Source organism: Auxenochlorella protothecoides (assembly GCF_000733215.1).
Source record: "Auxenochlorella protothecoides strain 0710 unplaced genomic scaffold scaffold18, whole genome shotgun sequence".
NCBI lineage: Eukaryota > Viridiplantae > Chlorophyta > Trebouxiophyceae > Chlorellales > Chlorellaceae > Auxenochlorella > Auxenochlorella protothecoides.
Window position 1 is genome coordinate 471,695 of NW_011934213.1, and position 27,453 is coordinate 499,147.

Sequence of the window (27,453 nt, forward strand, 5' to 3'; positions counted from 1 at the left end):
ACGTCATCTCGTCATGATCGACATGCGCCGCAGGCCGGCTAGAAGTTGGCGCTGCCCTGTCGCTGCAGCCCCGGCAACGACATGTGGACTCCCGTCCTCCGCGCAACATCGTTGATCAGCCCGAGCTTGCCTCCGATGTGCCTGCAAAGGAGGAGAGAGCGGCAATCAGTAAGGGTGGCAGGGTAACAGCTCACACCGAGGGTCCCCTCCCTGCCCAGAGTCCTCGCAGGGTGTCCAGACACACTCACCCCTCTAGGAGACCGCCACGCTCCAGGTCCTTTTGAACATTGTACACGGCCAGCTCCTGTGCCATCTTCTCCTCCTGTTCGGATTGGGTGGCGCAGTTGAGTCGGATACTGGCAAAGACCATGGGGGGGCATCTTCACATTACCAGTATCTAGCTGACTTGGGGAGAGACGGATGAGCTGACTTTGCGAGTGCAGCAAGTAGCACTAGACTTCCCGCTGATCCCTCACCAGCTCCTCCAGAGTGATGAATCGCCGCCATTGCCGGAATCCACGAATGGTGAACACCGCGAGGACGACAGCGAAGGCACATACTACGCCGATGATGACCCAGAACCACCAACGCTTGTACACCTGGAGGGTGGAGATGGGTTGGTCTTTGGGAATAATAATATAGAGTCAGAGCGACTCGGGCCAGATTATACTACAGGCGGCGACCAAGGCCTTTCTGCGCGGTGAGGAACGAGCTCCCTTGGCAGGGCATATCCTGCACGCAAACCACTCTCCATTCCAGCTCACAGGTCGGTCATCATCGCCAAATGGGTTCGGTATGCCGTTTACGTTGATCTGTCCCCTGCAAGTGGCACGGTGTAAACCATATTTGAGTTGTTCAAGGAGGAGTACTTCATGAGCAGGCACCTCCTCTTTCTCAGCGGCTACTGCAGGGCCGCCCTCACTCGCAGGTGCTCGCCAGCAAGGAGAGGGTGAGAGTAGCTAGAATTAAGGGTGTGTCCAGGCTGCAGAAGCAGGGAGGGTGACGAGGTGAGCGGGCGACACAGAATCCTGTCGCTCGGTGGGCTCTCTAGACACCCTGGGACCGCCTCACCTGTACCGATGGAGCCATCCCATTCCACAATGAGTTGACATGGCGAGGTGAAGCGTCTCTACACAGCCGGGGGCCCACACCCTGAGCGCAGACAGGGCCCGCGGGTTTTCCGTGCCCCCGCTGTCGAGGTCACAGCTAGGTATCGTTCGCCCTAGCAACGTCTCCCCTGCCGTGCTGGCGATGCGCACAGGACCAGGTGTCCAGCCATTATGTAGAATTACAGAAGCGCAGAAGCGCGAACAGATCCTTGATGGCGACCCGGAAGAGGTCGCCATCCTGGAAATCGATGACACTATCGCTCTCGTAAGATCGACAGGGGTCAGGACAACTGGATGGGGTTATGCACTGGCAACAACACGACAACAAGGAACCGATGATACTCGGGAAATTTTCACTAGTTTAACATGGCGTCCTCTCCCTGCACTCACCATCCCGGGTATGGCAAGGGATGCGAACCATTCATGCCAAGGCAAGCACAATATATGGCACAACATTGGAATCCCAGTGCTCCATGGGCTCCCAGACCACCTCAACAACATGCCAAACACGCTCCACGATGTCAAAAACTGTACACCATGTGTTTGCGGTGTATAGTGCGCAGGCTCCTGTCGCTACCACCAGAGTCCTCCCCGGCTCGTAGCATGGACACAAACTCTGCAACATTTTGAGAAGTGAGTGGGGAGGGGGGGTTGATATTGCGTACACTCCAACCGAGGGCTCCAGGCATGGATGGAAGTAGACACCCAGTGGTTGGAACACGCGAGGCACCAGCCCCATGTTGCCAAGAGAGACTCGGAGAAGAATCCCTCGCCGCCTTGCCTGCGTAGTCGATCACGCCGTCCCGATTCAGGTCGTGGCAGGCGATGAGGTTGTGAGCCTCCTCCTCAGTCATGCTGCCGGTCTGATCGAGCGCCTCAGCCACCTCAGCGGCCGTCAGCGTGCCATCCCCATTCTGCCATCATGGTGAGGGGCAGCGGGTGAAGCAGGGTCTGACACTCAACCACACCGGTGTCGTTTTTGGAAGGCGGGGATACCCGCAGATGCGTCTGTGGCATGCGCGAGGGCGGATCCCAAACCAACCCGGCCTGCAGTCCCCTCCATGCTCACCTTGTCCATGTCACGGAAGGCCTTGATGAAGGTCTCCTCCCTTTCCAGCTGGCTCAGGTTGGCAGTGGCCGCAATGAACTGCGAGGGGCCAGGAAGGCAGACACAGGGTGAGGTGGGGAGGTGACGCCGATGCGTGGCTGAGCGTTACCCACCCGCAGGACCAGGGCCTCAGGAGCATGCCTCTCATGCGTAGATGAGCGTAATGACGTGACAACTCCCGAAGCAACCTAGGTTGACGCCTCCTCCCCTGCGCACAGTTCATCCAAACACAGCGACTGACGCTCACCTCCTCGTAATCAATGCTCCCGCTGCCGTCCACATCTACATCCTCCATGACCTTGTGTTGAGGTGGGAGGCAAGGGATGAGGGGCGGTGGGATTACCTGTATCTCTCCGATACGCCCATCATGTGTATATCAGTACAGAGGCCCCGGACCCCCCATCCCCTGGGCTCCTGTCTCACTTGTCGGATCTCGAGCAAGGCCATGTTTGGCTCCCGGCTTGCGAGCCCCCTCTCAAACTCAGCAAAGCTCACCACGCCATCCCCTGCCAGGGACAGGGTGAGGCGTGATCATAACACCGCAACATCTGCCAGGGTGCCTGCCCTCATGAGCAGTTGACATGGGAGAGGGGGTGCACAGGTACCCACCATGCGAAGATCCCAGCCAGACATGCCCCATCGCTTCTTTCACACCCACCCAACCCCACCCCCCTCTCCACACTGCAGCCCGCCTCCCAGGATCCTGCGCCCCACCATTCTCGTCAAAGGACTTGAACAGCTCCCGAAGCCCCTGAATCTGGTCCTTGGTCAGGTACTTGGCGGCACTCAGCACCGCTGCCTGCAAGGGTTGCCTTGTGGGTTGCCTGGCTAGCCAGAGTGCATGTGCAGTCAGCCCTGCCGCCAGAGCAACCCCAAATCCAAGTAGGCACTGCGTCAGCCTCTTCATTAAGACGCCCCCCGCCCCTCCTCGACACCCCTCTGCCATCTTCTGCGGGTCCCCCTCGCCGCCGCACCTTCTTCAGCTTGGTCATGCGCGCAAAGGCCTTCATGCGCTGGATGACCATGGGCGGCAGGGGCGCGGCCCGCGACCCTCCCCGCTCCCGCAGCCAGGGATCCCTGGCAAGGTCTGCGAGGCCGAGCCGCGCGCCGGGGTCGCGGTCCAGCAGCCCCTTGACCAGGGCCTTGGCGCCCTCGGACACGGCGGGCCAGGGCGCGGTCTGGAAATCCAGCTCCTCCTCCAGCACGGACTTGAAGATCTCGGCCTCCGTGCTGCCCCAGAAGGGGGGCAGGCCGCAGAGCAGGATGTAGAGCACCACGCCCAGGCTCCACAGGTCGCACTCCCTGCCATAATGCCGGTGCAGCACCTGAGTTTGCAGAGAAGGGTTGGGGTGGGGGTTGAGTGGGAGGGGGTGGGAGTGGGGTGCGTGAGAGGAGGGAGGGGGCAAAGGGAGGGATCCTGCAGCCTCCGAGCGCCTCGCGATGAAGGACGCGTGGCGTGGTGGGGCCTGATCCCACCACTGATCCCCTGCTCTCTGCGCACTCTGAAACCCCTGTTCCATCGTCCCTTTTCCCCGCCACCCCCTCCCCGTCCCATGTGATCCCAGCAGCCGCCGTACCTCGGGGGCGACGTAGTAGGCCGACCCCACCAGGTCGCGCATGACCTCCCCCGTCTTGAAGTAGGTGGACAGCCCAAAGTCGCAGGCCTTGAGCTCACCCGCCTCACTGCCGTCTGTCAGCAGGAAGTTCTGCGGGTGGGGCGCCGACAAGGCTGGGACAGGCCGTCCCAAGCTTTTGGGGGTGGGTGGTCGCCGACGTGCCCGCACCCCCAGCTCGTGCCGGGGGCGCAGAGAGCACCCCAGCCCCCAAGGGCCTCCCTCGGCCTCCCCTGCGCACCTCGGGCTTGATGTCTCGGTGCACGACGCCCATGCTGTGGCAGTGCCTCACCACCTCCACCATCTGCAGGAAGACCGACGCGGCCTCCTGCTCGGAAAAGGTGCCCTTGGCCGTGATGCGGTCGAACAGCTCCCCGCCTGCGGATGGGGGGGAGTGGCGTCAAGTGGAGGGGTGGGGACGACAGCGGCCGGGTGAGCGCCGTGGCAACCTCAGTCCTGCAGGGAGCGTGAAACATGCGACCCACAGAACCGCATACGCTCCCACAAGGTCCCCATGCTCCTGCTGGTACTCTTCGAAACCAAGAAACCAGCCCTCCCGCGGACCCCGTCGCCCACCCTCGCAGTAGTCTATGATGATGTGCACCGAGTTGGAGTCTTCGTACACCCGGTCCACGCCCGCGATGTTGTCGTGGGGGGTGAGCAGGTTGAGCAGCTCCACCTCCCGCCTCACGTCCTCGATGTCGTGCCGCGTGACCAGCTGGTTCTTGGAGATGGTCTTGCAGGCCCAGGGCTCGCCGCTGCCGCGCTTCCTCACCAGGCGCACCGTGCCGTACGTGCCCTTGCCCAGCACGTGACCGACTTCGTAGTCATCCTCCAGTGCAGGCCTGCCGATGGGCATCAGTGGGTGTGGGGGGTCGAAAGGGGGAAAGGAAGGGCGGCAGGATGCACACACAATGTTCTGGGAGCGTGGGCCAGGGCAATGCACTCTCCATGTGGCTCCCAACACTCCTGGAATGCCTCGGGGCCGCAGTGGTGCACTGTTCCCATGCACGATGCAGCCAAGAGGGAGCCCTCCGACACGTGAAGTCCTACAGTCATGCAAACCAATGGCAAGCCCGCTCCATCCCCATCAACACTCGCCCGCTGGACTGCGACCGCACGATGTCCTTCCACATGCTCATGGCCGCTGCCTGTATGGCCGGCAGCTGTGTCGGAGCTGGCTACTTGGGAGCCAGGACGAGGCGTGCCCAGAGAAATGACCTGGCGTGGAGCATCGGGAGCTGGCTGAGCACCCATTAGGGCGTCATCATGTGCATGTATGCAGGATTCGAGTGTCACACACTTGACCTGGCGTACCGGGTGGGAGCACACCGACAGGCCCTCGCCCGAGTCCTCAACCGAGCCTCTAAGTGTGTAGGTAGGACCACCGAGCCTGCGACAAAGAGATGTTCAGTAGTATTCTGGTTCATTCGTGACTGAATACTCGCAAGCCCTGGTCTACATAGCTTCCCCCCTCATGACGAGATCTTCTCGGGAGGGCGCCAGCTCATGGACAGATCACCTGCAGGACCGATGGGGAGTAGTAAATGCCAGATCCTCCTACTCTGGGCCCCGCCATGCTTGGATTAAAATCCAGCGTACAATTTAAAAATGTCACGATCCCATCGGCGAGCAGCGAAAACCCCACCCTGGCTGGGTGTGCTCGTGGATACTGACGAGCGCTGGAGCAACTACTTGTACATCCTAGGCACCGCGTACCCCCGCTTCCTATGGCTCTTCTTCGAATACAGTGGCGATGGCATCGTCTGGCTGGCCATCGCCCTTGCCGCCTTCTTCCAGCCGCGTGCCACCCTCACCCAGCAAACCCTGGTGCTTAATTTCTTGGCGGGGTGGGCTCTAGACCTAGTGCTGGTGGGGACCCTCAAGTTCCTCATCCGCAGGAGGCGACCGGTGTACAACGTGGCAGAGGACTTCCTGGTCGTCGTGGCAGTGGATGCTCACTCCTTCCCGTCTGGGCATGCGGCACGGTACGTTGGTGTGAGGGTGTCAGCGGGAGGACGCATGCTCATGGATCAGGCAGGAATTTGGGGTGCTCTCGGACATGCTTTACCTTTCCCTCTCTTATAACCTCGTATATTCCCCTCCAGAGCCCCCCCCCCACCACACACACGCCCACCCCCCTAATTCGCCCACCCCTAACTCCCCAGCGTGTCATTCATTGCCCAGTTTCTGATCCTTTGCCTGGGCAGAGCCTATCCTCGGCTCTCTTTCCTCGCCATGTACTGGGCTGTGTCCACGGCACTGTCGAGGGCCGCCATGGGTCGCCACTACCTCGCCGACGTGGCGGCGGGCCTGCTGGTGGGCGTGGGTACCGTGCTCCTGGTGTCCAAGGTACATTAAGAGAGACTCATGGCGATAATAGGTGACCCAGTATTTTTGCTTACAACAAGTCTTGCGCCTGGCCCCCCCCCCCCCGCGCGCCATATTACTCATCACAATCACTTCGTTTTGTCGCAGGGTGGCTACTCCAGGGACACGCTGCTCGTGAGCCAGGCGCAGACAAGGGCACTGCGGCAGTGGGCCCAGTCCTGGCTACATGGAAAGGGCATAGCAAGAGCAGGGTAGCTGCCGATCAAGATCTGACGATTCTGTGCAACGAGCTGACCGTATGTCTACCCGTGCTGGAGGATCTGGGAAGGCGCTGTGCCCGCACGTGCTCTGTACAGCTGTGCTGCTCGGGGCCATGCAGTGTGCTTGTTAGGGCGCAGCCTATGTGCAGCCGCAAGGAGCCTGGGATAGGAACATTGTACGGCATCGCTTCAAAAGGCTCGCATGGAGGGAAACAAAGGACCTTCCGTGCTCTGTAGAATCTTGTGTGTAGCCAGAGCCGTACTCTGGTTGAATGCAAACGATGTGTGCTTTAAATACACTCAGTTTATCTTGTCACTCCTCCTAATTTCAATCGAGTGTAAACCTACACGAGAGCTTACCTCCCGTAATGACTCTGCAGGATGCACTCAATGCTCCCTGAGCGCACATTATGGTTTTGCCTCCCCTTGCAGCGGATATTTGGGCAGTTAGATGCAAGGCAGATTCCTGCGAGGTCCCCGATCAAAAACGCGCCTAGGACTCTGAGATCGCGCACTGTCAATTTCCAGGCCTTGGAGCTCAGCTGCAGCATGTGACGGATCCCCGGGCACACGAGCACTCTCTTTGACGTGATATACGCGAGGTCGAAGCTTCGAACCCCTCCCCTCGGCCCAGACGAGTTGGGTCTGAACGGGAGCCCGGTCCTCGATGGTGAAGAAGGTGGCGAAACGAGGCACCAAACGCGCGGCGTCCCAACCCGAGGCTGACAATTCAGACTCCGAGGGCCATGCCACGGTCATCGAGCAGGCCATCGCAGGGGACGCGAGCCAGCCTTCGCCGGCAGGCCCTGCGCCTGGGACGGAGCCCTACCCCCCTCCCAACCCCCCTCCCACAGACCGCCCCGTGCGGGTCTATGCCGACGGTAGGATGCCGGGACGAGGCTTCGAGGTCCGAGCAGTGAAGTCACGAGTGTTCATCCGACCACCAGGCCCCCCGGTCCCCATCGCAGGCATCTTCGACCTCTTCCACTTTGGGCATGCCAGGGCCCTTGAGCAGGCAAAAAAGAGGTGCGCAGGCCTGGACTAGGGAGGGTGAAAAGGTCAGGGAGGCGATGCCCTCGCCTGATCATGGAATGCTGTCAACAGAGCTGTGTGAGCGTGAACTGATGCGCAGCGCTGCTCGTTGATGTACCTGCGCTGTGCGCTCCTGGGGAAGGGCCCAAGCGGCCCCCCGGCCCCCTCCCTCCTCTCTGCCGACCTGTATCCCTTTGTTGCAAGCCTTGCCATCCCTCAACCTGCGTTGACCCTGTCACCATCAATCCCCTTTTCCCCCCTCCCATCCCTCCACTCTGCTTGTAGACCAACCCTCCCCCTTCCCCCCCCCCCCCCCTGGATCCAGCTTCCCCGACGTGCACCTGCTGGTGGGGGTCTGCAACGACGAGGTGACCCACCGGAACAAGGGCAAGACTGTGATGACGGAGGGCGAGCGGTACGAGGCGCTGCGCCACTGCCGCTGGGTGGACGAGGTGGTCCCCGACGCACCGTGGCACATCACCGAGGAGTTCCTTGACGCGCACGCCATCGACTTTGTGGCTCACGACGCGCTGCCCTACGCGGACGTGACGGGGGCCTCGGACGACGTGTACGGTTTCGTCAAGCGCCTGGGGCGGTTCAAGGAGACGCAGCGCACCGAGGGCGTGTCCACCTCTGACCTCATCCTGCGCATAGTCAAGGACTACAACGAGTACGTGCTGCGCAACTTGTCGCGTGGCTACTCGCGCAAGGACCTGGGCGTGAGCCTGCTCAAGGAGAAACGCATCAAGGCCTCCGCCTCCATGCGCGACTTCTCGGCGCGCATGCGCGACGGCCGCCTGCGCGTTGCTGACGGCATCCGCAAGCACATGAACCCGCGCCTCCGCGTGCTCCCCGCCGAGGTGGAGCGCAATGTCAAGGACTTTGCCACCAGCGTGGAGAGCCTGGTGGACAAGGTGGCCTCCGGCGACCTGGGCGTGGAGCTGATCGAGAACATGGACCGCCTGGTCAGCGGCTTCATCGGCAACTTTGAGCGCCGCTACTCGCGCTTCGAGAAGAGCATCAAGTCGCTGGGGCGGAACATGCGCCGCAACTCCCAACCCCTCCTCCAGAGCCCATGATGCGGAGGGGGTCTCGGGGGGGGGGGGGAGGGGTGATCAGGAGGGGGAGCGTCGGCGGCCTGGCTTGGGCAAGGGTGGCCCGGTGGATCGCGCCGTCAGGTCCCTGAGACAAGCCCAACGGCAGAATGGCCTGGCTTCACAGAGGAGATCCTTTTGGGCCGTATACCGGACCCCCTGATCCAACAGGGCTCATCCACCACAGTTCCCACCCCCGCGCCCCCGCATGGCTCATAGCATGGGCCCGCCGGCCCCGGGCATTCAGCCCGACAGCACCCTACTACCGTGCCCTGGGTGCCCCTGCAAGGCTTGCAGGGACCCCGGCGTGGCATGTGCGCAGCCATTTGCCACAGCCCCAGGGCTGGACCATCCTGGTGTTGACATGTCGCGCTGCAGCGAGTTCCAGTGGTGGCGCGCCTTTTGCCCCCGCAGCGTTGCTTACCCTCCACTGAAGCCACGGCATGGTGTGCGCCTGTCATGCTTTCAAAGCTGCCTCCCCGGTGCTGTGCAATGGCTCCCCGAGGATGCAGACTGTGAGGCTATGCATGCATGGACAGTTGAGATTGCCGGCGTCCAACTTTCACACTGTGACGAGGAGGGCTCCCTGTAATGAAGCGCCCTTCGTTCAGATTTTGTTTTGTCAGTTTGTCCATGTGCAGTAAGTGCTGAGGGAGCCAAGGCTCCCATAAGGCCAGAAGAGGACAAGGGGCCAGCCACCGATCACCCCAAGGACGTTCCATGTGCTCATAACTGCATAATGAATTCTGCCCGACTGAATCTTGTGTGTTGGGGCCTGGTGGGGTCCATTTGACTCTAGACAGGATTAGAAGCAGCAATGGCACAAGCTGCCAGTCTTCACAAAGAAATAAGAAACTGTCTGCTGCTGCTAAGCAGTATTTGAATCTTGTCATTCGTGAGCATGCATGCAATGAGCCTTGTGAGCTTTGTTTGACCGGCCTTGGGTTGTGCTTGGGTAAGCTGTAGACGTCCACTCTCCCGTTACTTGTGCATGTGCAGCTGCTGGCAACGCCCTAGCGCGCGGGCCGGCCGGCGTTGATGCGAGGGTTTTACTGCATCGGTCCCAACCCGACACCGTAAAGGCGGTCTGCCCATACGTTTCTACCCTGAATAATACAATATCCACAGCTGATATATACACAACTGATCACTCCCTCCCACAAGTCACCATGGTGGACTTCACCCTGAAGCCCCACCCGACCATCCCCAAACCGGAGGGACCCCTCCTGGTCTGCATCATGGATGGCTGGTACGTCGTATAGTTGATCTTCATTAGGCTTTACACGCGCATTGACCCACATCCGATGTCTTGCCGGTCCTCCGAGGATGCCCCCCCCCCTCCTCCAAAACCCTTTCCCCGTGGTGTGTCCCGGCAGGGGCGTGAACGTGGAGGATGAGTACAACGCGGTACACGTGGCGGAAACCCCCACATACGACGCAGCGAGGAAGGTGCCTGGACGCTTCCGCTCCATCCTGGCGCACGGCACTGCCGTGGGTCTGCCCAGCGACGCCGATATGGGCAACAGCGAGGTGGGCCACAACGCCCTGGGCGCCGGCCAGGTGATCGACCAGGGCGCCAGCCTGGTGGACAAGGCGCTGGCCTCCGGATCCATCTACGAGGGTGCGTTGGGTTGCTTGTTGGAGGGAGCTGGGGTGGAGCCTCGTCGTTCAGGGGATTGATGAGGCGGAGGCTTGCACATGTCTGACTGTGGTAATGCTTGTCATGAGCAGCATCGAGTGCATTCAGACATGTCAATGCATCTGTGGTGAACGAGGCATCTTCCTCCCTTCTCCCTCGCTGTACGGGGCATTGCCTGGCCCGGGTCGGCCCATGCTGTGGCGCCTCAGCATCCATCACAGTACCCTAAGGTCGAGGTCCTCCCCCCCCCTCACCACTTCCCACCCTTGCAGGTGAGGGCTGGGCCCATATCTCCGAGGCCTTTGCGGAGAACACCCTGCATCTCATCGGCCTCCTCTCCGACGGCGGCGTGCACTCCCGCACCGACCAGCTCTTCGCGCTTGTGCGCGGCGCGGCGGACCGCGGCGCCAAGCGCATCCGCGTGCACGTGCTTACCGACGGCCGCGACGTGCCCGACGGCTCCAGCGTCGGCTTCGCCAAGGAGCTGGAGGCGGTGCTGGCGGAGGTGCGCGGCCGCGGCGTGGACGCGCTGATCGCCTCCGGCGGCGGCCGCATGTGCGTGACCATGGACCGCTACGAGGCGGACTGGGAGATCGTGCGCCGCGGCTGGGCCGCGCACGTGCTGGGCGAGGCGCCTCACACCTTCCCCGACGCGGTCACCGCCATCACCACCCTGCGGGCCGAGGGCTCCGCCGACCCCGTCTCCGACCAGTGGCTGGACCCCTTTGTCATCGTGGGCGCCGACGGCGAGGCGGTGGGCCCCGTGCGCGACGGCGACGCGGTGGCGGTGTTCAACTTCCGCGCCGACCGCGTGTGCCAGATCAGCAAGGCCTTCGAGTACGAGGAGTTCGCCGCGTTCGACCGCGTGCGCTGGCCGCGCACGCGCTTCGTAGGGCTCATGCAGTACGACGGCGACCTGAAGCTGCCCGCCCGCTTCCTGGTCCCGCCCCCCGCCATCTCCGGGGTCAGCGGCGAGGTGCTGGCGCGCAACGGCCTGCGCACCTTTGCCTGCAGCGAGACGCAAAAGTACGGGCACGTGACCTTCTTCTGGAACGGCAACCGGTCGGGGTACTTTGACGAGGCGCTGGAGACGTACGTGGAGGTGCCCAGCGACCGCGTGCCCTTCAACCAGCTGCCGCTGATGAAGGCGCGCGAGATCTGCGAGGCGGGGAAGGAGGCGCTGCGCTCCGGGCGCTACGACACCGTGCGCATCAACTTTGCCAACCCGGACATGGTGGGGCACACGGGGGACCTGGCCGCCACCGTGGAGGCCTGCGCCTGCGTGGACGCCGCCGTCGGCGAGCTCCTGGCGCTGACCGACGAGCTGGGCGGGCGCTGGCTGCTCACCTCCGACCACGGCAACGCCGACGACATGGTCCAGCGGCACAAGAAGACGCTGGCCCCGCTGCGCGACGAGGCGGGGCAGACCGTGGCCCTGACCAGCCACACCCTGGCCCCCGTCCCCCTGGCGGTCGGCGGCGCGGGGCTGCCGGAGGGGGTGGCCTTCCGGGAGGACCAGCCCAAGGCGGGGCTGGCAAATGTCGCCGCAACCATCTTCAACCTGCTGGGTTACGAGGCGCCGGGGCACATGGAGCCCAGCCTGCTCAAGGCCTGAGCGACGGGTGGGCCATGATATTGCAATCGAGTGTGCGAGGCGACCTGCCGGAGCGCCGGCCACACCGGGTGCCGAGCAAGGCCGGCGCCGGCCACGCACGGCGACGCACGGGGGCTGGAACCCCCCCAAAGCACAACCCACACGCCGTGCGAGGGCTCGGAAAGATGCCTATTGAAGAATACGCCCCCATCCTTCACAAATACACCACTTCTGCCCCGTGTACACCTGACATTGCATGCAGCTGTTCATTCGGCCCCGGGCCCAGGCAGCCGCGGGGCGGCGTCTTTTGAAGGAAAACCTCCCGCGGTGCACCCTTGTAACCATTGCTGCTTCCTCCGCTGCAGGGCACACCAGGTATCTTCTTACAGGCAGTCTGCAGTTTGCTAGTAGACACTATGCAGGCTTGGGAGGTCCTGACTGGGGATGGGACAAGCAAGGGCAGGCCACTGTGGGTCGGAGCCATGCGAGCATGACCACATTGATGGGTGCATGGAGTGTTCAATCATGCAGGGCACAGGAAGCTAGGCTGATGGGTAGTCATGGGAGCACGGCATGCAGAGTTGGGAATCAGTACGAAGGTCGGCTAGGGCTGGCACCCCCAGAATACTACTTCTTGGAGTGGTCCAGCTGTGGGGAAGAGGAGAGGGACGGCTGGGCGCGAGTAGAGTGTCATTCGGGAGACCGACGGCGCGCAGGGCATACCAAAAGGCACGACGTGAGAGGGATGCATTGCTGCAGCAAATGTGTCTCTGCTTAGCCACAAGAAAACACCACAGCACAAGTCCCACTCACCCCCAGAAGGTGCTTGGCCTTGTCAGCTGCAACATGGGCAACATGCCCCACTCCACCAACAGCCGATTGCACGACCTGCTCCACGGTGTGCACCACCGCCTCCGTCTTCTCAAACACCTGATCGCGGCCATGCACGACAGTAGACCGGTTACCCTCCAGCTCGTCCCCCGCCGAGTGTCGGGTGGTTAGCGCGTCCCCGGTCCCGGCCGTGGGAGCGGCCGTGTACTCGGGGGCCAGCGTCGCTCCCGCATTTGTGGGGCCCTGGATGGGAGTCACCTGCACGTGGCGGAAACCGGTCCAGGGCTCCAAATCGTCCCATCGCGACACTACCCCGGCGATCGCGACGTGAATACGCAATCCTGTCCTGGCACGCGCGTGAAACAAGCACCCCAGACCCCAACCTGCGGCCTCGTGGCTTCAAGGGCAGGGTCGGCGACGGCGGGTGACTGTAGGATCATATCAGAGGGAGTGTATGAGTACATGGAGAGAGACGTGCTGGATCGCGGGACTGGCACGAGTCAGGGCATTTCTCACCTCGGACACTTGCTGCGCCAGGTTTGGGGTTTGCTCTGCCATTTTCGCGACTGTGTGAAGGGTAAAAGGTGTAGAACTCTATTTCGGGTGCGAGAAGTGCGATTGCATTTTTCTTAAGGATGCGGTCATCGGCGAGCACATTACCTAAAGGGGCACGTAGAGCCCTTCTCCGAAATAAATGAAGCTGAGTGGAAGGTCCTCCAAAGTAGACTTGAGTTAAGGATGGCAAAGCTTGGAGTTGGTTCAAGCTTCTACACGTCTTGGTTGCCAGGTAAATTAGGCCAGTTATAGACAGCGACAGATTTGTGGTTACTTGATTCATGGAGGCCCTGGCGCTCTGTCAAACTCTGTGGCAACAGCAACGATGACCAACTATTCACGGGCTGTGCGCAAGACCCAAGAAATGGAGGCACTACTGTCAGCTCCTTGTTGAATTTTCTCTCAGTACACAGGTAATATACATACAACTTCTTCAACAAGCATGCGCTAATAGGGGTGATGGTGCGAAAAATGGCACCCTGATGGCACAGGCCTCACAGAGAAAGAAGATGCATCCTTAAAACCGAGTGGAAACCTCAAGCACACGCCTGTGCTGTGGAAGTCACTTCTTGCCAGACTGGCTGGCCTTGATGTCTCCCTCGTCCTTCTCATTTGCATACCCTCCCGCCGTGGATGCACAGCATTCGTTCAACTGCGAAGATCAGGAGTGATATTGATGGAAGGGTTCATTAGATATGCTGTCGATGATCATGCTGAGCAGGTCAGAGTGTGTGGGTGTCACCTCGACCCTTACCCCAAACTTGGCTTACCGACTTCTGCCTCTCCTCCACTGTGGGCTCCTCGGTCTTGCCCAAGGTCTGATTGAAGATGCTCGTCATCCCGCTCACTTTATCGGCCACGGTCTTGTGGATGGATGTCTCTTTGTCGGCCATGGCGCCCTAGACGGTGCGTGGGGAAAGGCCTCAAAGGGGTTCGAGGGGTGGCCTACTTACTCTCGTAGGTTCAGGTAGAAGCTTATCTCGTTGGTCTTCAAACCCTGGGAACACAGTAATGTAAGTAACGCGCAACGCGCAGCGGGTTTAATATGTTTGAGAAGATTGATGACGAAATCCCGACATGAGAGTTGATTCGTTGGCGCGCAAGTGCGAGTGGACAGCAGGTCACAGCCTGGCATGTCGTCAATAGCATTGAAATGCCACTTGGATGGCATATGAGTGCCAAACAGAGGGCGACCTGCTTGGGCAAGTGAGATTCGTGTTCGACAAAGGGTGGGTATTGCAACAATCCCGCAGTGACGTCGCCGTCGCTCATTAAGCCATTCTTACAATGTGCGCCATGGTGCAAGGGAGTCTTTTCAGCTCCACTACACCGGCTCCGACGGCGCATGGCTTGCGGTCATGCTGCTTGCTGCCCAGGAGCAGCAAGGTGTTCCTGAAACCTCTCGCTCTTGCCACACCACTGAGGGGCCGCGCCGGCTTTGCAGCACGCTGCCGAGCACCAGCCGATGATGACTTCTATGAGGAGCTCGCTGTAGCGGCTGAGGAGGGAGAGGAGCAGGTGGGGAAGAGGATGTGTGTGCATGGCTGTGTGTACTGGGGTGGCCTTCCACTTCCCTCATGTCACTGTGCTCTCCTCTGGAGCGGGAGCCCCGCTTTGTTCCACATATGGCCGCAGATACCTGGGTCGTACCGGGACGCCATGTCCAAGCAGACCCCGCTGGGCAGAGCCGTGGAGGATGCAGTAGCAGACCTGGATGCCCTGGTCCTGGCTGTGAGTCGAGAGGGAAGGAGGGAGGCAGGGGTGATGTGCGTGCCAGGGTGGCTTCAGAGCAGAGGATGGAGGTGATTGGCTCGGTGAGATCCTTGCGCCTCATAATGTCTGAGTTCACAGGAGAAGGAGCAACAGGAAAAGGCTGCGGAGCTCCTGAGCAAGCTGGGCGTGTCGTACCACCCAAACCCTTCGCCATAGCAGCCAGCAGCAGGCTCATGCAGTGATGCTCGTCTCCCTGCCCGGTGCACATGCGCGGCACCCTCTCATGTTACACTGATGAAATGGGAGTCGTACTGCGCAGCGCATCAAAATGGTTCAGCTGTCGAAAACATTAGAGGATCGGGGAACAGGGGGCCAGCGTGCGGGGTGCTCGCCGGCCCTGCCACTTAACAAAAAATGATCACGGGGGTGGCACAGGGGCAAGCGCAGGACAGGGAGCGGGTCGGGGCTGGATATCGCGCCAGGGTCCCGACGGGGAGAGGCCAATCCTCCATGGGACCGACCCCGGGGGGCCGGAGCAACGAGAGGTACATTCCAAAACTAGTGGGGAAGCCGCGAAGGGGCACACTGCCCCTCTCCCCGGCGATGTGGGGTGGGGGAACCAGCATGGCTGGTGGGGTACAGGAGGAAGAGGTATGTCGAAGGGGAGGGAGCCGGGGAAAGGCACAGGTTTGGCTCCGTTCCCCACAAAGACAAGGTGACAGTACAGATCATCATGAGGGTTTTCTGGTTCAAAAAGTGAAAAGGGAGGGAAAACTTGCCCGGGGAGCGGGAGGGGTGGTTCCGTGGGGCTTGGTGGAGGGATGTGGTGGTTGGCGTGGAAAACGCCCTCTGGGCGTCATTCCTGCGTCCAGCAGCCCCACGCGCGCGCATCTGCCTGCGCCCTCGTCCACACCTTCTCAGGCGCGGACGGCGACGCTGACGCCCAGGGCACCCCCCCCCGCTGCGCCGGCCTCGGCCTCGACCTGGGCCTCCAACGCGTCGAAGTCAAAGCCACGCGCGGCACCGACGGCGCGCATCCTGTCGGCCGTGGCGCAGTGCACGGTGCGCGCGACGGCCAGGCCGAGCGCGGCGGCCGCCAGCGCAGGCCCGGCGTCCAGGCCGCGCCGCTCCGCCTCGCGCGCGCGGTCCAGCGCCTCCAGGTGCAGCGTTCGCAGCATGGGCAGCGCGCACTGGTAGTAGGGCCAGGTCAGGCCGCGCGGCGCGCCCAGGCCCAGCGCCAGCTCCTCCGCGCTGAGCGCCGCGGCGGCCAGGGCCACCGTCTCTGCCAGTCGCCCCACCACCGTGGCGCAGGGGGTGAAGGTGGGCAGCGCGGCGCGCACCCCGGACACCGCCGCCAGCACGCGTACCGCCTCGGGCGCGGAGAAGGACGCATGGCGCAGCGCGCCCTGCACGGCCGGCGCAAACTCGGGGCGGCCGCGGCGGAAGGCCTCGCCCAGGCCGTCCCAGCGCGCCCAGGCCTCCAGCGCGGCCAGGGTCTCCTGGGGGCGCAGGGCGCCTCCATGCAGGCCCAGCGCGGCGTGCAGCGCGCGGGACAGGCGCGCCACAAAGTCAAGGAAGAAGGCACGGTCGCCGCCCTCGCCCACGCGCAGCCAGCTGACCAGGCGCAGGAGGAGGACCAGGGGGGTGACACCCGCACCCTCCAGCTCACAGGCGCTCGCCAGGCAGGCGTCTGTGGTGGGGATGGGTGGGGATGAGTGGAGACGTGAGTAAGTGGAGCACGTCCAGTGGCGGCTGGCGGGGGAATGGAGAGGCTGAGGGTAACAACCACGAACAATGCCCAGCATCCCTGGTGACAGAGCAGGGGGCTGGGAGGGACTCGGGGGTGCCGCGCCATGGGGCAGGGGCCCGATGAACATGAGCACGATGAGCCAACCCACACTACGTGCTCACCGATGAACGAGCGGAAGGGCAGGGACTGGACCAGGTGGGAGGGGCCGGGCCGGGTCCCGGCAGCCAGGTGGTCGACGGCTGCAACGCGCTCCAGGGCGGCCAGACGGGGGACGAGGGTCATCTGGTTGAGGTGGCGCATGTCCAGCAGGTCGTCAGTGTCCTGCAGGGGGGGTGGCGAGGCGGGTCAACGGACAGTACGACCGGGACGCGACCTCGGCGTCGCGACCCCGCACGTCTCACCAAGCAGCCCAGATCAGGCCACGCACCGTCCAGTAGTAGTCGAAGGGGTAGTAGGCGGGCCTGGTGAGTAGACTGTCGCTCCGCACCGGGGGAGTCCAGAGCTCGGAGGTGGGGGCACCAGCCACCGCGGGGGCCAGGGTGGAGACCACGGGCAGGCGCGCCTTGTGGCTATCCCTCGGGGACACCAGTTTGCCTGCCATGGTGCCGGCCTGGCGGGGTGTGCGCCTGCGGGGTGCCCGGAGAAACGGTTAGATGATCTGGACCCGCAAACAGCAATGCCTCACACCACGGGCAACGCGGGCCTGCCAGTTTGATTTGGTGAGCATCAAAAATCTCACGTATGCTGCGGTGATAATGCACACATCGCCGGACAGGCCCGCAGCGTGGGCCGCCCGAAGGCGCCCGCGCGAGGGCGGGCAGAGCTGGAGATGTCCATCGGCGCGCTCGAGTGCTATATAAGGTTCGTCTACGTATCACTGAGATTGTTAAAACGTCACAGGCATGCGTAAAGCTATGGGGAGCCTTTACCGGCACACACTTCTGGAATAATTTCACGAGATTCGGCGAGCTGTCAGAAACCCTAGGGCTGTAGTACCGTGTCGGAGGATTTGCATGGATGTCGGAGCATCACATCGGTACCTGCCGGCCCGATGAATCAAGACACTGTGTTCAACGGGAGAACGGAGACGGCTGAATTCGGGGCCTCGGTTGCAATGCATGTGTCAAGTTTTCGTTATCGGGACACCTTAGATAGACCCCAATGGTAAGCTTCGACGGATCTTAGGGGGACCGAAGCTTAGAGCTTGAACCCGGCCCCTTGCACAGACAGTTTTCGCCAGGCATTCGCTGGGCATCATTTGGGGGCCCCTGGCACCACGAAGCTTTTCAATCGGTTGAGCCTCGCAGGCGCAGTGCCCATCCCATTCCCATCCTGTATGATTATGTATAGTCAGCGACTCTGAAACTCAGTCGAGGCAAATTTTCGGTGATCGAAAAGGACCTCTGATCCTGCTTCTCATGGGGCAGCTTGGAGTCCCATCAGCTCTGCCACTCAATGCTGGTGTGTCTAGACGTTCCAGTGACAGCTTGCAATAAAGCTGTTGCATGTCTTCATCGTAAAACTTGACAACTCGAATGCATCATCTCATGGTTGGCGAGCCACCACATTCTCATCAGCTCCGACGGTCACCAAACCCTTTGCCCGGCATCAGCCCCCACCCACCCCCCGAGAGCGAAACTCCATTGATGATTCACCCTATATCGACTGAAATACTATAGCAGGCATCTGGTGTGGATTTCACTCGTGGTCTAGATCCTGTTCTTGTGTAAATCGCGTCCGGGCCTTTCATGCTAGGCGTCTCGAGTACCGCCTTTAGAGGGCTTTGCCTGAGCCCAGCAGCGGGCAAGCATCATGTAAAGACTGCTCATGCTCACTGCAATCGCCGCAAGGTGGGGGAAGGTGTGGCAACAGCCCCAGCATGCGGATGAGGGCACGCGATCATGCCACACGGCTGCAACCAGGCCAGATCCCACCCATAATGCAGGCCCCGGGACGGCTGACCGCCACCATCGCCCACCAGCCTGCGGCAGGCAGAAGTGTCAAGGTCGTCACTCCCAGCTGTCCCCTCGCCTTCGGAGACGAGCTTGTCGTGGTGGGCAGCCACCAGGGCTGGAAGCCTGAGGCTGGCACGGTGCTGACCTGGACCGAGGGCGACACATGGGTCGGTGAGCTCTCCAAACAACTCACTGACCCAGCCCTGGAGTTCAAGGTGAGGCTGGCGCTGGCCTCGTGGCATCTGTGGGGTGGGAGGTCGCCATGATGGCTATCTGTGAGGACCGGGCACGCTGGCTTGCCTCGTGACATTGACAATCTCAACGAGCATACAGACTTGGCTGAAGACTGCCACTGCCTTGATTTTTATGGATGAGGCCCCACCCTGTTGCACACCTTTGACTCTGTCCTTGCAGCTGGTGGTCCGCCATGGGGACGGGTCCACTGACTGGGAGTCTGGGGACAACCGCAGCGTGCAGCTCCCGCCAGGACCCGCAGTGGTGACGTGCACCTGGGGCGATGCCAGCAGGACCCTGGTGGATCAGGAGGTGCGAGGGCGGCATGGGCAGGGCTGGTTTATGGTTCTGCTGCTGGTGCCACCGTCAGGCGGAGCAAACCGGATCCCTGCTATGCCAATCCACTGCAGTCTCCTGCACCCGAGGTTGAGGAGCAAGAGAGGCCAGGAGCTGAAGTAGAGGGGGAGGACGGTGCGGGCAAGGCAGAGAGTGATGTAGCGGTGGAGCCGAGCCCAGGGACAATTGTCGCGGAGCAAGCGTCAGGGCCCACCGAAACCACCGCACCCGCCACGGCAGCACAGGCTGAGGCACCGAATGGGGCAGATGGAGCGAGCCAGAAGCAGGCTCAGGAGCAGCAACCAGGCGAAGATACTGGAAGCACTCCAGCTGCGCCATCTGCCCGCCAAGAAGGCACCCAGGCACATCAGGCGGCGACACGAGGCAACATTTCGGCGCCCAAACCAGTAGCAGAGCCGGACTCCGTAGGCGACAAGGATCCGACGCCTGCACCCGCCGCTGCAGTGTCCTCGGAGCCGCCTGCCCCAACCCAGGCATCCCCACCAGCTGCAGCACCTGCTCCCGCCAAAGGGGAAGGCTCGGGAGCGGAGGAGCCGGTCCCAGAAAAGCATCACCCAACAGAGGCATGGGAGAGCCGCCCAGACGGAGAGGCCACCCTGTACACATTCAAGGACGCAGGCGTGGAGGAGAGCGCTGCCACCCTGGCCGCGAGGCAGCTGCTGTCAGACCTGCCAAAGGAAGCGGTGGCTGACCTCAAGAGCGGCCGGCAGATTGACACGGGAGGTGTAGAATGATCGGACTTGGAACTGAGCCAGAATTGACTGGGCTACAAGAATGCTGTTGACGTGGTACAATTTACTCCCCTGTTCGCATGCCCGGTGACGTTTGACGATCGATGTACGCTGACAGACGGACCTTCACGGATTGGCTGAGCGGTCGTCATGTCGACATACGATTGCAACCCTCGTTCGATTCCATTGCACAACCCTGAAGAGGCCTTACATTGCAATGTAACCTATCAACAGGATTCAAGCTGAGATGGCGGCCTTGCGGCTTTCACAAGTGCCTCTTGCGAGGACCCGCGCAACCCCCATGTGTAGTCCAGGCAGGAGACTTGCTCCACGCCATGACTCCCTCCCATGCAGCTGCATGAGCCCCAGCACCGCTTTTCAAGCTGCTACCTTGGCTGTCATCCCACTGTATGGGGCGATGGTCACAGCCCCACGCAGTCCGAGGGTGTCTCAGGTACTTGCATCCCCCGTGATACCAGTTGCTGGAGCTGCCATGTACATTGCTCTGGCCCTCGGCTGGGGCGCCTGGTCGGAGTTGTGTCAGCTCCAGTTGTGGCATCAAGGCAGTGGGCCCCTGGCATGGCTACCATCAAATGAGGGTCTTGCCATGGCATTCACACATGCCAATCTGGCCGCCTTAACCTGGATTCATATCATCACCCTGGACTGGCTGCAAGCAAGGTGAGAACCCAGTTGTCCAAATGGTAGCTTATCTAGGCCGTCCTGTTCATGTGGGCGGACGTTGCAGCAAGGGCACCCCTAGATGCTGTTCACAGATTACCCACAACCCCCTATGCCCGAGTGCTACTGTCATCTCATCAAACTGCAGATGGGTCTACTTGGATGGTCTTCGATCCCACATTCCCACATTACACTCTGCGATTCTCTGTTTCATGGTTGGCCCACTGGGAGTGCTGAGTCACCTGCTGACCAAGTACATAGTTGGAATGCACCGTAGTAGCAATGCGCAGCCCTCTGCTGCTTAGCGTCTTTTGCCAACAACCTGCGGCTTGCTTCAACATTGGCATTTATTTCACGATTCCCATACCATGTTTGTAATGAGGACCTCCTCCAGTCCCTGCTTCGTTGCCCAATGAAATTCAACACAAATGCAATCATGGTTACACCCCGCGGGAGGGGAGCGCGCTAGCCAGTGAGAGTCCATCAATCGACCTTCACGGTGTCCCAAGGCCCATTTGCTGCAATTCATGCTCATAATGCTGGATACGCAATTCTCTGAAATTGTGTTTTCAAAGAAAGGGGCTCGGATCCGGCAGGGGACCAACATGGGCTGACCTTGCAGGATTTTCTTCTCGTTCGCTCGAATGAAGCGTCAGAAGCCCGCATGGCTTTCGAACTGGACGCTGCGCAAAGTGATCTTTCTATTTCTCGGCCTTATTTCGTTTCTGCTTCTACAAGACATCGTTGTCATCGGATCGCGACCCCGAAGAGGCCGGGGCAAGGCCTGCCAGCCGGATGACGAGGCAAGAATGGGAGGGGTAGGCTTGACGTCCACGTCTGTGTGGATTCGTGCGTACGACTGATTCCTATGGTCTGTCACGAAGGTTGGCACTGAACGGATCCCATACTCCTGACATCTCTGGTAGGGATCCTGGAGCATAGGCCTGTTCAAGGGTGAATCTCCGCTGAACCTGACGCCTGTGGAGGCCTGGACGCCCCGCCTCAACAGCTCAGTGGCTTGGCCCGTTGCCAACCCAGTTTTCACCTGTGCAGAGGTGACAGATCCACACTCCAATTTTGGTGAGCACTGCTGGGCTTTCTTTGGAGGTTGAGGGTGGGATCTGCAGCTGAAAAGCCAAGCTACACCTGGCACCAAACTGTGGTGGGGTGCCCTGAGTTCTCACTCGGGACTTCCTCACACCAATGATCTTCCTGATTCAGTGGCGGACCCTTTCCTCTGGATTGATGAGGAGAGCGACGTGTGGACGCTGTTCTTCGAAACCAAGAGCAACAGAGACATGCAAGGTGGCCGGGGTGCACTGCACTTGGTATGGATTGCAGGATGAGTGTGGAGCCTTAATCCGAATGGAAGTAACCATACTCTCACTGGAACGGCTGAATGCATGAAGTCTGACCGTCACGACAGCGCGCGTCCCTCTGTTGTCTGTCCATGCAGGCGATATTGGCGTCGCGGAGTCGCGAGATGGCGGAGCCAGCTGGCGATATCTGGGCATTGCCCTGGATGAGGCGTGGCACCTGTCCTACCCCCACGTCTTCAGCTGGGAGGGCCAGGTGGGTGGCGGCTGAGGGTTTGTGCATGGGTGGGTCAGCCGTCTGCCGTAGCCCGGTGGCTGCTTTGTATGTATTGAGTATTGCCGACTGACATAGCCCTCATCAGGAGGGTGGCTTGTGCTGTCCAAGCTTACTTCAAGCCCTGTTTACGCAGATGTACATGGTTCCGGAAGGGTACCAGAGCGGCGCGCTGCGGGTCTACATCGCGGAGGAGTTCCCCCTGAAGTGGAGGTTCCTTGCCAAGCTGCATCCCCAGCCCCTCATCGACGCGAGCATCGTGGAGTTTGAGGGCCGGTGGTGGCTCTTTGCCACCGACGCAGTGAGTGTGGCGCCTTGCGGGTGTGGGGTATGGGGTGTGGCGCGCTTGAGGAGGTCAGCGGCCAGGTGTTGGGCCTACGCTGGAGGAGGGCGCTGACAGTGTCAAGCTGGGCGCCGTGCAGATGGAGATGTGCACTCCTCGACCCAAAACTTCCCTGACCCCGGCTCCCTGCCCTCACCTCCTCCCTCTCCTCCAGTCGGCGTCGGGTTCCTCACGCTGCCGCATGCTGAGCCTCTGGCATGCGAGCAGCCCCCTGGGACCCTGGTTGGCCCACGCTGCCAGCCCCGTGATGTCTGGGGATGCAGCCGCCGGCGCTCGCAGCGGGGGCCGGGTGGTGGCCGTCGATGGGAAGCTGGTCCGGTTCGGACAGGACTGCGCTGGCGGCTACGGCCAAGGGGTGCGGGGAAGTGGTACCCTGGGGAGGGGTACTGCTTGGCGCGGGCCTGCCCCTGATTGCAGGGAGTGCGGGGAGGTGGCGACGATCATGCTGCTGCCGGCGAGCCCCCCCTCGCGACCACATCCGAATTGCAGTCGCCCCCCCCCCGACTCACAACGGAACGCAGCTGGTAGCATATCGCGTGGATGTGCTGACGCCGACGGAGTTCCGCCAGACCCGCGTCCCACTGGAGTTTGGCGCCGCCGGCAAGCATGGCATGCGGGCGTGGAACGGCGCTCGGCACCACCACCTGGACGCGCACCAGGTCTGCTGGTGGGCGGGGTGTTCTGTCCCTGGATGGGAATGGGTAGGGTCTCAGGGGTCGAGAGCTGAGCACATGGATGTGTCCAGGACTGCGGTGAGGGTCACGGCGAACGCGTCCCATTGGTCAACATGGAAGGAGCACTCCGCAGGGAAACACATCCCTTCCGCTGCATCGCCCCCTGCGCAGCTGCGGGACGGCAGCTGGGTGGCGGTCATGGACGGCGACTGGCAGGCGTCCGGGGCGCTGAGCTGGCGCATGAAGCGCGACGCCCTCCTGCTCCTCGCGCTGTGGGCCGGGGCGGCCGCGTCGGCGCTGGGCGGCCGGCGCGTGGCGGCGCTGGTGCCCGCCCTGCCCTGCGCCGGCGGACCCCGCGAGCGGCGCCGCAAGCTGCCCCGCGCGCGCGCCCCCGGCGCCTGCGCCGGCGGGGGCGCCTCGCGCCGCGCGTCCGCCCTCCTCCGCCGGCTCGGGCCCCGGGCGCGGATCGCGCTGGCCGCCGGCGTGGCGGCGGGCTTGGCGACGGCCGCCGCGCTGGGCGCGCTGGGCTGGTACTACGGCACCACGCTGCACGCGCGCGTGGGCGCGGCGCGCGCGCCCCGCGTCGGCGGCCAGGCCAGCGCCTACACCGTCATGCTGCTGAGCCACGGCCCGCGCGTGCCCACCCTGAAGGTCACCGTCGGCTGGGTCAGCCAGTGCCCCTCGGGTGCGGGTGGCTGTTGAGGCGGTATTACCTCTGTCTCTTAGAGGGGGTTCGGCGGGGTGCCAGGGGGGGGAATGTGGTGGTGGGCCCGGCAATGTGATCATCATCACAAGGATGGGGCCCGCCATCGGGCAGTGCCCTGCCTCCAGCACAAACAGAAACCCGACCTTTGGGTCGGCGCTGTCCTTCCTGCTTCCCAACCCCCCTTCCCCCCTCCTGCAGTGGCCGAGGTGGTGATCATCTGGAACTCGGGAAAAACCCCGGACACCAGCGGGTGGGCGGCGCCCGGCGGCGCGCCCGTCCGGCTGCGCCTGTCGCCCCGCAACGAGCTGACCAACCGCTTCCTGCCCGACCCGCTCCTGCGCACGCGCGCGGTGCTGACGCTGGACGACGACATCCTCTCCACCTGTGCCGATGTGGAGGCGCTGTTCGCGGCCTGGCGCCGCGACCCAGGCCTGCTGGCGGGGATGTTCCCGCGCCTGGCCGGCGCGGGGCCGCCCGCGGCCTACGCCGGCGAGCAGGAGGTGTACCGACGGGGCAGGTACAACATGGTGCTGACGGGGGGGATGGTGCTGGATGCCGACCGCATCTTCCCGCTCTTCAACAGCCCCCAGTATGCAGAGGGTGAGCGTGGCTTGTGCAGGTGTTGGTGGCGGAGTTCGGTTTTCTGGGGCAGCGGGAGGCAAACTGGTGCTGTGCCAAAGGGGCGGCACTCCCCTGCCCAGAGTGTGTGCTGGCGATGATGATGCCGCCAAGTCCTCCACCCTGGCCGGGGGCATGGGGAATCAAGATGATCTCAGCTCCTAGCCGGCCCGCAGACTGCCGGTGCATTGCATACCGCTAGGTTTGCCCCCCCTCCACTCTCCCCCCCCCAAAACTACCCCCACATTTTGACATGGCCCCTGCGGGCACCCGTCGCCCAATCTTTCTTCCAGCCCTTGAAACCGGGTGGTCTCAAGCGCTCGCGTGGAGTGCAGTACAAACCATGTCTCCTCCCCATCCTCACTCGCAGAGAGGGCCTACGTGAACAGCGTGACCAACTGCGAGGACCTGCTGGTGAACTTTGTGGTGGCGGAGGTCAACGCGGCGCGCGGCAACGTCTCTGCCTCCATGCTCAGGCCGCGGCGCCGGCTGGACATCAGCAAGCTGATGGGCCAGGGCGTGGGCATCAGCCGGGACCGGGGCAGCCACCAGGCAAAGCGGGAGGCCTGCGTGGAGCGCTTCGCCCAGCGCCTGGTGATGCCCGTAGAGCAGGAGGTTCCGGTCTGGGTGGACCGGCCGCCCTGCTTGTCCTGGCTGGGGTGCGTGTACCTGTAGAGATTGCAGAGAGAACCCAGAGGCCCCTGGAGGTGCGCGGGGTGGCCCGTGGAGGGCGTCCGAGTGGGGGGGGTGTGCAGAGGGGAAGGATGACCAGGCAGGCTGCGATGAGGGCGCAGGACCCCTCTTTTCAAGCCGGATGCCGGGCGACGGGCGCTCCGACAGCCAAGCATATACATGTCCCCCACGGGAATTACTGTACGATTTTTATTTGGAAGCGCTTGCAGCCGTCGCACGGAGTGCGGAAGCAGAGAAATCCCTGCCTTCCGTGCGGGGCGCTGTGTTGGACGTGCGAGCCCGAGGCCCCTCCAGGGCCCCAGCAGACGGTCCCTGACGCTGAGATTGACTTGACACGATACCTCACGGCTCGTGCATGGAGTTTGCTCTGCTCTAAGTCCCTGAAGCCGGCCCGATGTTGGGGGAGTCCGGAATGTCCTTCGGGCGTGGCCTCCCCGCAGGGATGCAGTTCAGCTCTGGGGCGAAGTGCCTTCAGTTTCGACATGACTGCCAGTACGTTCCTCATCGGGGCAGGGATGCGTCCGAGTGTGCTGGGCAGGGGTGCGGGTGGGAACGAGGGCAGGTGGCGTATGGGCTCCGCGAGCTCCCCCGCTGCCGACCCGGGACCCTTCCCACTCATTCCTACCCGCAGGAACCTGGGCTGCTCCAACCTCAACTGCCCGCTGTGCAAGACTTGCCAGCGTCGGAGGTGCGAGCAGAACTTCGCCTCCAAGTACCTCGCACCCTGCGACGTGCTGGAGGCCAAGTGCGGTGCCCAGATCTACGTTGTGGTCGTGGACGCGATGACCGGCCAGCTGGTGCACCCCGACATCGACGACCCTCACCTCCAGGTGGGGCCGCTCCGGGGGTCGGGTTTCCGGCGAACCGGGCATGGGGAGGGGGTGTGGGAGCCCTGTGCTGCCCCTCCTTTCTTCTCCACCCGCAACGAGTCCCCAGACGCCACGCTGCTCCCTGCTGAGTGCACGCACTCGTGCCTGGCGTGGGTGTGACCTCTGGCCTGGGGCGCAGGGCAGGGCAGGCCGGCAGCCCGCCACCGTCGCACCCGCCGTGCCTCCCCGCCGGTGCCCCTCGCCCTCCTCGCCTCCTCCGGGCCCCTGTCATCAACGCATACGCACATGCCCCCCCTCCCCCCCCCCGGGCACACACCCAGATCTGCATCGTGGACGGGCGTCGGTTCGAGCAGGAGGGGGAGCGGGAGGAGGCGCTGGAATCGTGCATGCTGCTGGTGAACAAGCAGGGCCAGCCGCTGCTGTCGCACGGCCGCTCTGGCACCTTCACCGATGAGAAGCGCATCATGGTCCCCCTCATCCTGGGCCAGGCCATGCTGCCCGACCTGAAGGTCACCGACTCAAGCGAGGCGCTGCTGCTGGGGCGCGCGCCGCCCTTCCGCCTGCTGGTGCGCCTGGCGGACCGGCTGGGGCACCCCTGCCCCGGGGTCAAGCACGCGCTGTCGGAGCCGTTCGTAGTGGCCACCGCGCGCGTCAAGGGCGCGGCCAAGGCCGACATCCCGCACGTGGACGACCACGTGAGCAAGATCGAGTGCGTGGGCGTGCAGACGCAGCGCAAGCTGGAGGACATCGCCGCGGCGGGCGCGGCGGCGGGGGTGGCGGACCTGCGCGTGCCCGTGAACTGCGTCACGCGCGTGGGCCAGTTCCGGGAGCTGGTGGAGCTGGCGGAGGGGAACAAGCCGCTGCGCGAGACGCTGAAGCAGGTGCTGCGCCTGACCAAGGGCTGGGACGTGGCGCGCGACCACGTGCGGCGCTGCGTGGACACCGACGAGCGCCTGCGCGTCTTCCACCCCGACGGCCGCACCGACGTGGGGCTGGCCTTCCGCTGCGCCGCGCACAACGTGGTGGACCTCAACCGCCCGCTGGGCCTGCTGCGCCGGCGCCAGAACCCGGCCCAGCCCAACCAGGAGATGGTGGACGTCATCTGGCTGCCCCAGGACGCCGCCGCCTTCCCCGAGGCGGTGCGCCGCCTGCTGCCCCAGGCCTTCAGCGCCTGGTGGCGCGAGGGGCACCCGGGCTGGGCGCTGCTGCCGCTGACCACCAGCGCGCATGCGCCGCGCTGGGACGAGGCGGGGCGCCCCGCCACCGCCACCGCCTCCTTCACCTTCACCATCCGCAACGCGGCCGCCGCGGCCGCGGGCGGCATGCGCCTGCTGCCGGGCGTCGCCGCCGCCGCGGCGGGCGCCGCCGGCGGCGCGGGGACGGGCGGCGCGGAGCGCCCTGCCGTGTCGCGC

General features: G+C 63.0%; 10 protein-coding genes across 10 annotated transcripts in view; 5 read left to right on the forward strand and 5 right to left on the reverse strand.

The window, feature by feature from the left end:
• Positions 1-38: 38 nt before the first annotated feature.
• On the reverse strand, positions 39-370 carry F751_1815 (hypothetical protein; the record flags this gene model as incomplete). The annotated part of the gene is made up of 2 exons (XM_011399522.1): positions 39-141; positions 249-370. The coding sequence occupies 2 exons, from the start codon at positions 368-370 to the stop codon at positions 39-41; spliced, it is 225 nt and encodes a 74-aa protein (XP_011397824.1).
• A 1,260-nt stretch (positions 371-1,630) lies between these two features.
• F751_1816 (Calcium-dependent protein kinase 17) lies at positions 1,631-4,972 on the reverse strand (the record flags this gene model as incomplete). The annotated part of the gene is made up of 11 exons (XM_011399523.1): positions 1,631-1,725; positions 1,864-2,023; positions 2,179-2,256; positions 2,465-2,515; positions 2,641-2,723; positions 2,932-3,016; positions 3,192-3,542; positions 3,795-3,923; positions 4,072-4,208; positions 4,407-4,675; positions 4,947-4,972. 11 exons carry the CDS (start codon positions 4,970-4,972, stop codon positions 1,631-1,633), a joined length of 1,464 nt encoding a protein of 487 aa, XP_011397825.1.
• A 469-nt stretch (positions 4,973-5,441) lies between these two features.
• F751_1817 (Presqualene diphosphate phosphatase) lies at positions 5,442-6,191 on the forward strand (the record flags this gene model as incomplete). The annotated part of the gene is made up of 2 exons (XM_011399524.1): positions 5,442-5,818; positions 5,999-6,191. 2 exons carry the CDS (start codon positions 5,442-5,444, stop codon positions 6,189-6,191), a joined length of 570 nt encoding a protein of 189 aa, XP_011397826.1.
• Positions 6,192-7,088: 897 nt separating this feature from the next.
• On the forward strand, positions 7,089-8,532 carry F751_1818 (Choline-phosphate cytidylyltransferase B; the record flags this gene model as incomplete). The annotated part of the gene is made up of 3 exons (XM_011399525.1): positions 7,089-7,302; positions 7,390-7,447; positions 7,779-8,532. The coding sequence occupies 3 exons, from the start codon at positions 7,089-7,091 to the stop codon at positions 8,530-8,532; spliced, it is 1,026 nt and encodes a 341-aa protein (XP_011397827.1).
• A 1,184-nt stretch (positions 8,533-9,716) lies between these two features.
• Positions 9,717-11,801, forward strand: F751_1819 (2,3-bisphosphoglycerate-independent phosphoglycerate mutase; the record flags this gene model as incomplete). Its single annotated transcript, XM_011399526.1, has 3 exons — positions 9,717-9,796; positions 9,924-10,168; positions 10,459-11,801. 3 exons carry the CDS (start codon positions 9,717-9,719, stop codon positions 11,799-11,801), a joined length of 1,668 nt encoding a protein of 555 aa, XP_011397828.1.
• A 1,927-nt stretch (positions 11,802-13,728) lies between these two features.
• On the reverse strand, positions 13,729-14,059 carry F751_1820 (hypothetical protein; the record flags this gene model as incomplete). Its single annotated transcript, XM_011399527.1, has 2 exons — positions 13,729-13,818; positions 13,937-14,059. The coding sequence occupies 2 exons, from the start codon at positions 14,057-14,059 to the stop codon at positions 13,729-13,731; spliced, it is 213 nt and encodes a 70-aa protein (XP_011397829.1).
• Positions 14,060-14,156: 97 nt separating this feature from the next.
• On the reverse strand, positions 14,157-14,513 carry F751_1821 (hypothetical protein; the record flags this gene model as incomplete). The annotated part of the gene is made up of 1 exon (XM_011399528.1): positions 14,157-14,513. The coding sequence occupies one exon, from the start codon at positions 14,511-14,513 to the stop codon at positions 14,157-14,159; it is 357 nt and encodes a 118-aa protein (XP_011397830.1).
• A 1,283-nt stretch (positions 14,514-15,796) lies between these two features.
• Positions 15,797-17,230, reverse strand: F751_1822 (hypothetical protein; the record flags this gene model as incomplete). The annotated part of the gene is made up of 3 exons (XM_011399529.1): positions 15,797-16,569; positions 16,791-16,950; positions 17,057-17,230. The coding sequence occupies 3 exons, from the start codon at positions 17,228-17,230 to the stop codon at positions 15,797-15,799; spliced, it is 1,107 nt and encodes a 368-aa protein (XP_011397831.1).
• A 4,021-nt stretch (positions 17,231-21,251) lies between these two features.
• Positions 21,252-25,193, forward strand: F751_1823 (Exostosin-2; the record flags this gene model as incomplete). The annotated part of the gene is made up of 8 exons (XM_011399530.1): positions 21,252-21,279; positions 21,809-21,892; positions 22,044-22,159; positions 22,314-22,478; positions 22,675-22,875; positions 23,042-23,879; positions 24,099-24,500; positions 24,889-25,193. The coding sequence occupies 8 exons, from the start codon at positions 21,252-21,254 to the stop codon at positions 25,191-25,193; spliced, it is 2,139 nt and encodes a 712-aa protein (XP_011397832.1).
• Positions 25,194-25,693: 500 nt separating this feature from the next.
• The window catches only part of F751_1824 (hypothetical protein), a gene marked incomplete at both ends in the record, with an annotated part of 7,424 nt that continues 5,664 nt past the window's right edge, over positions 25,694-27,453 (forward strand). The window contains 3 exons of the mRNA XM_011399531.1: positions 25,694-25,773; positions 25,843-26,041; positions 26,362-27,215. Coding sequence (XP_011397833.1) covers positions 25,694-25,773; positions 25,843-26,041; positions 26,362-27,215 — 1,133 coding nt within the window. The remainder of the gene's footprint in view (positions 25,774-25,842; positions 26,042-26,361; positions 27,216-27,453) is intronic.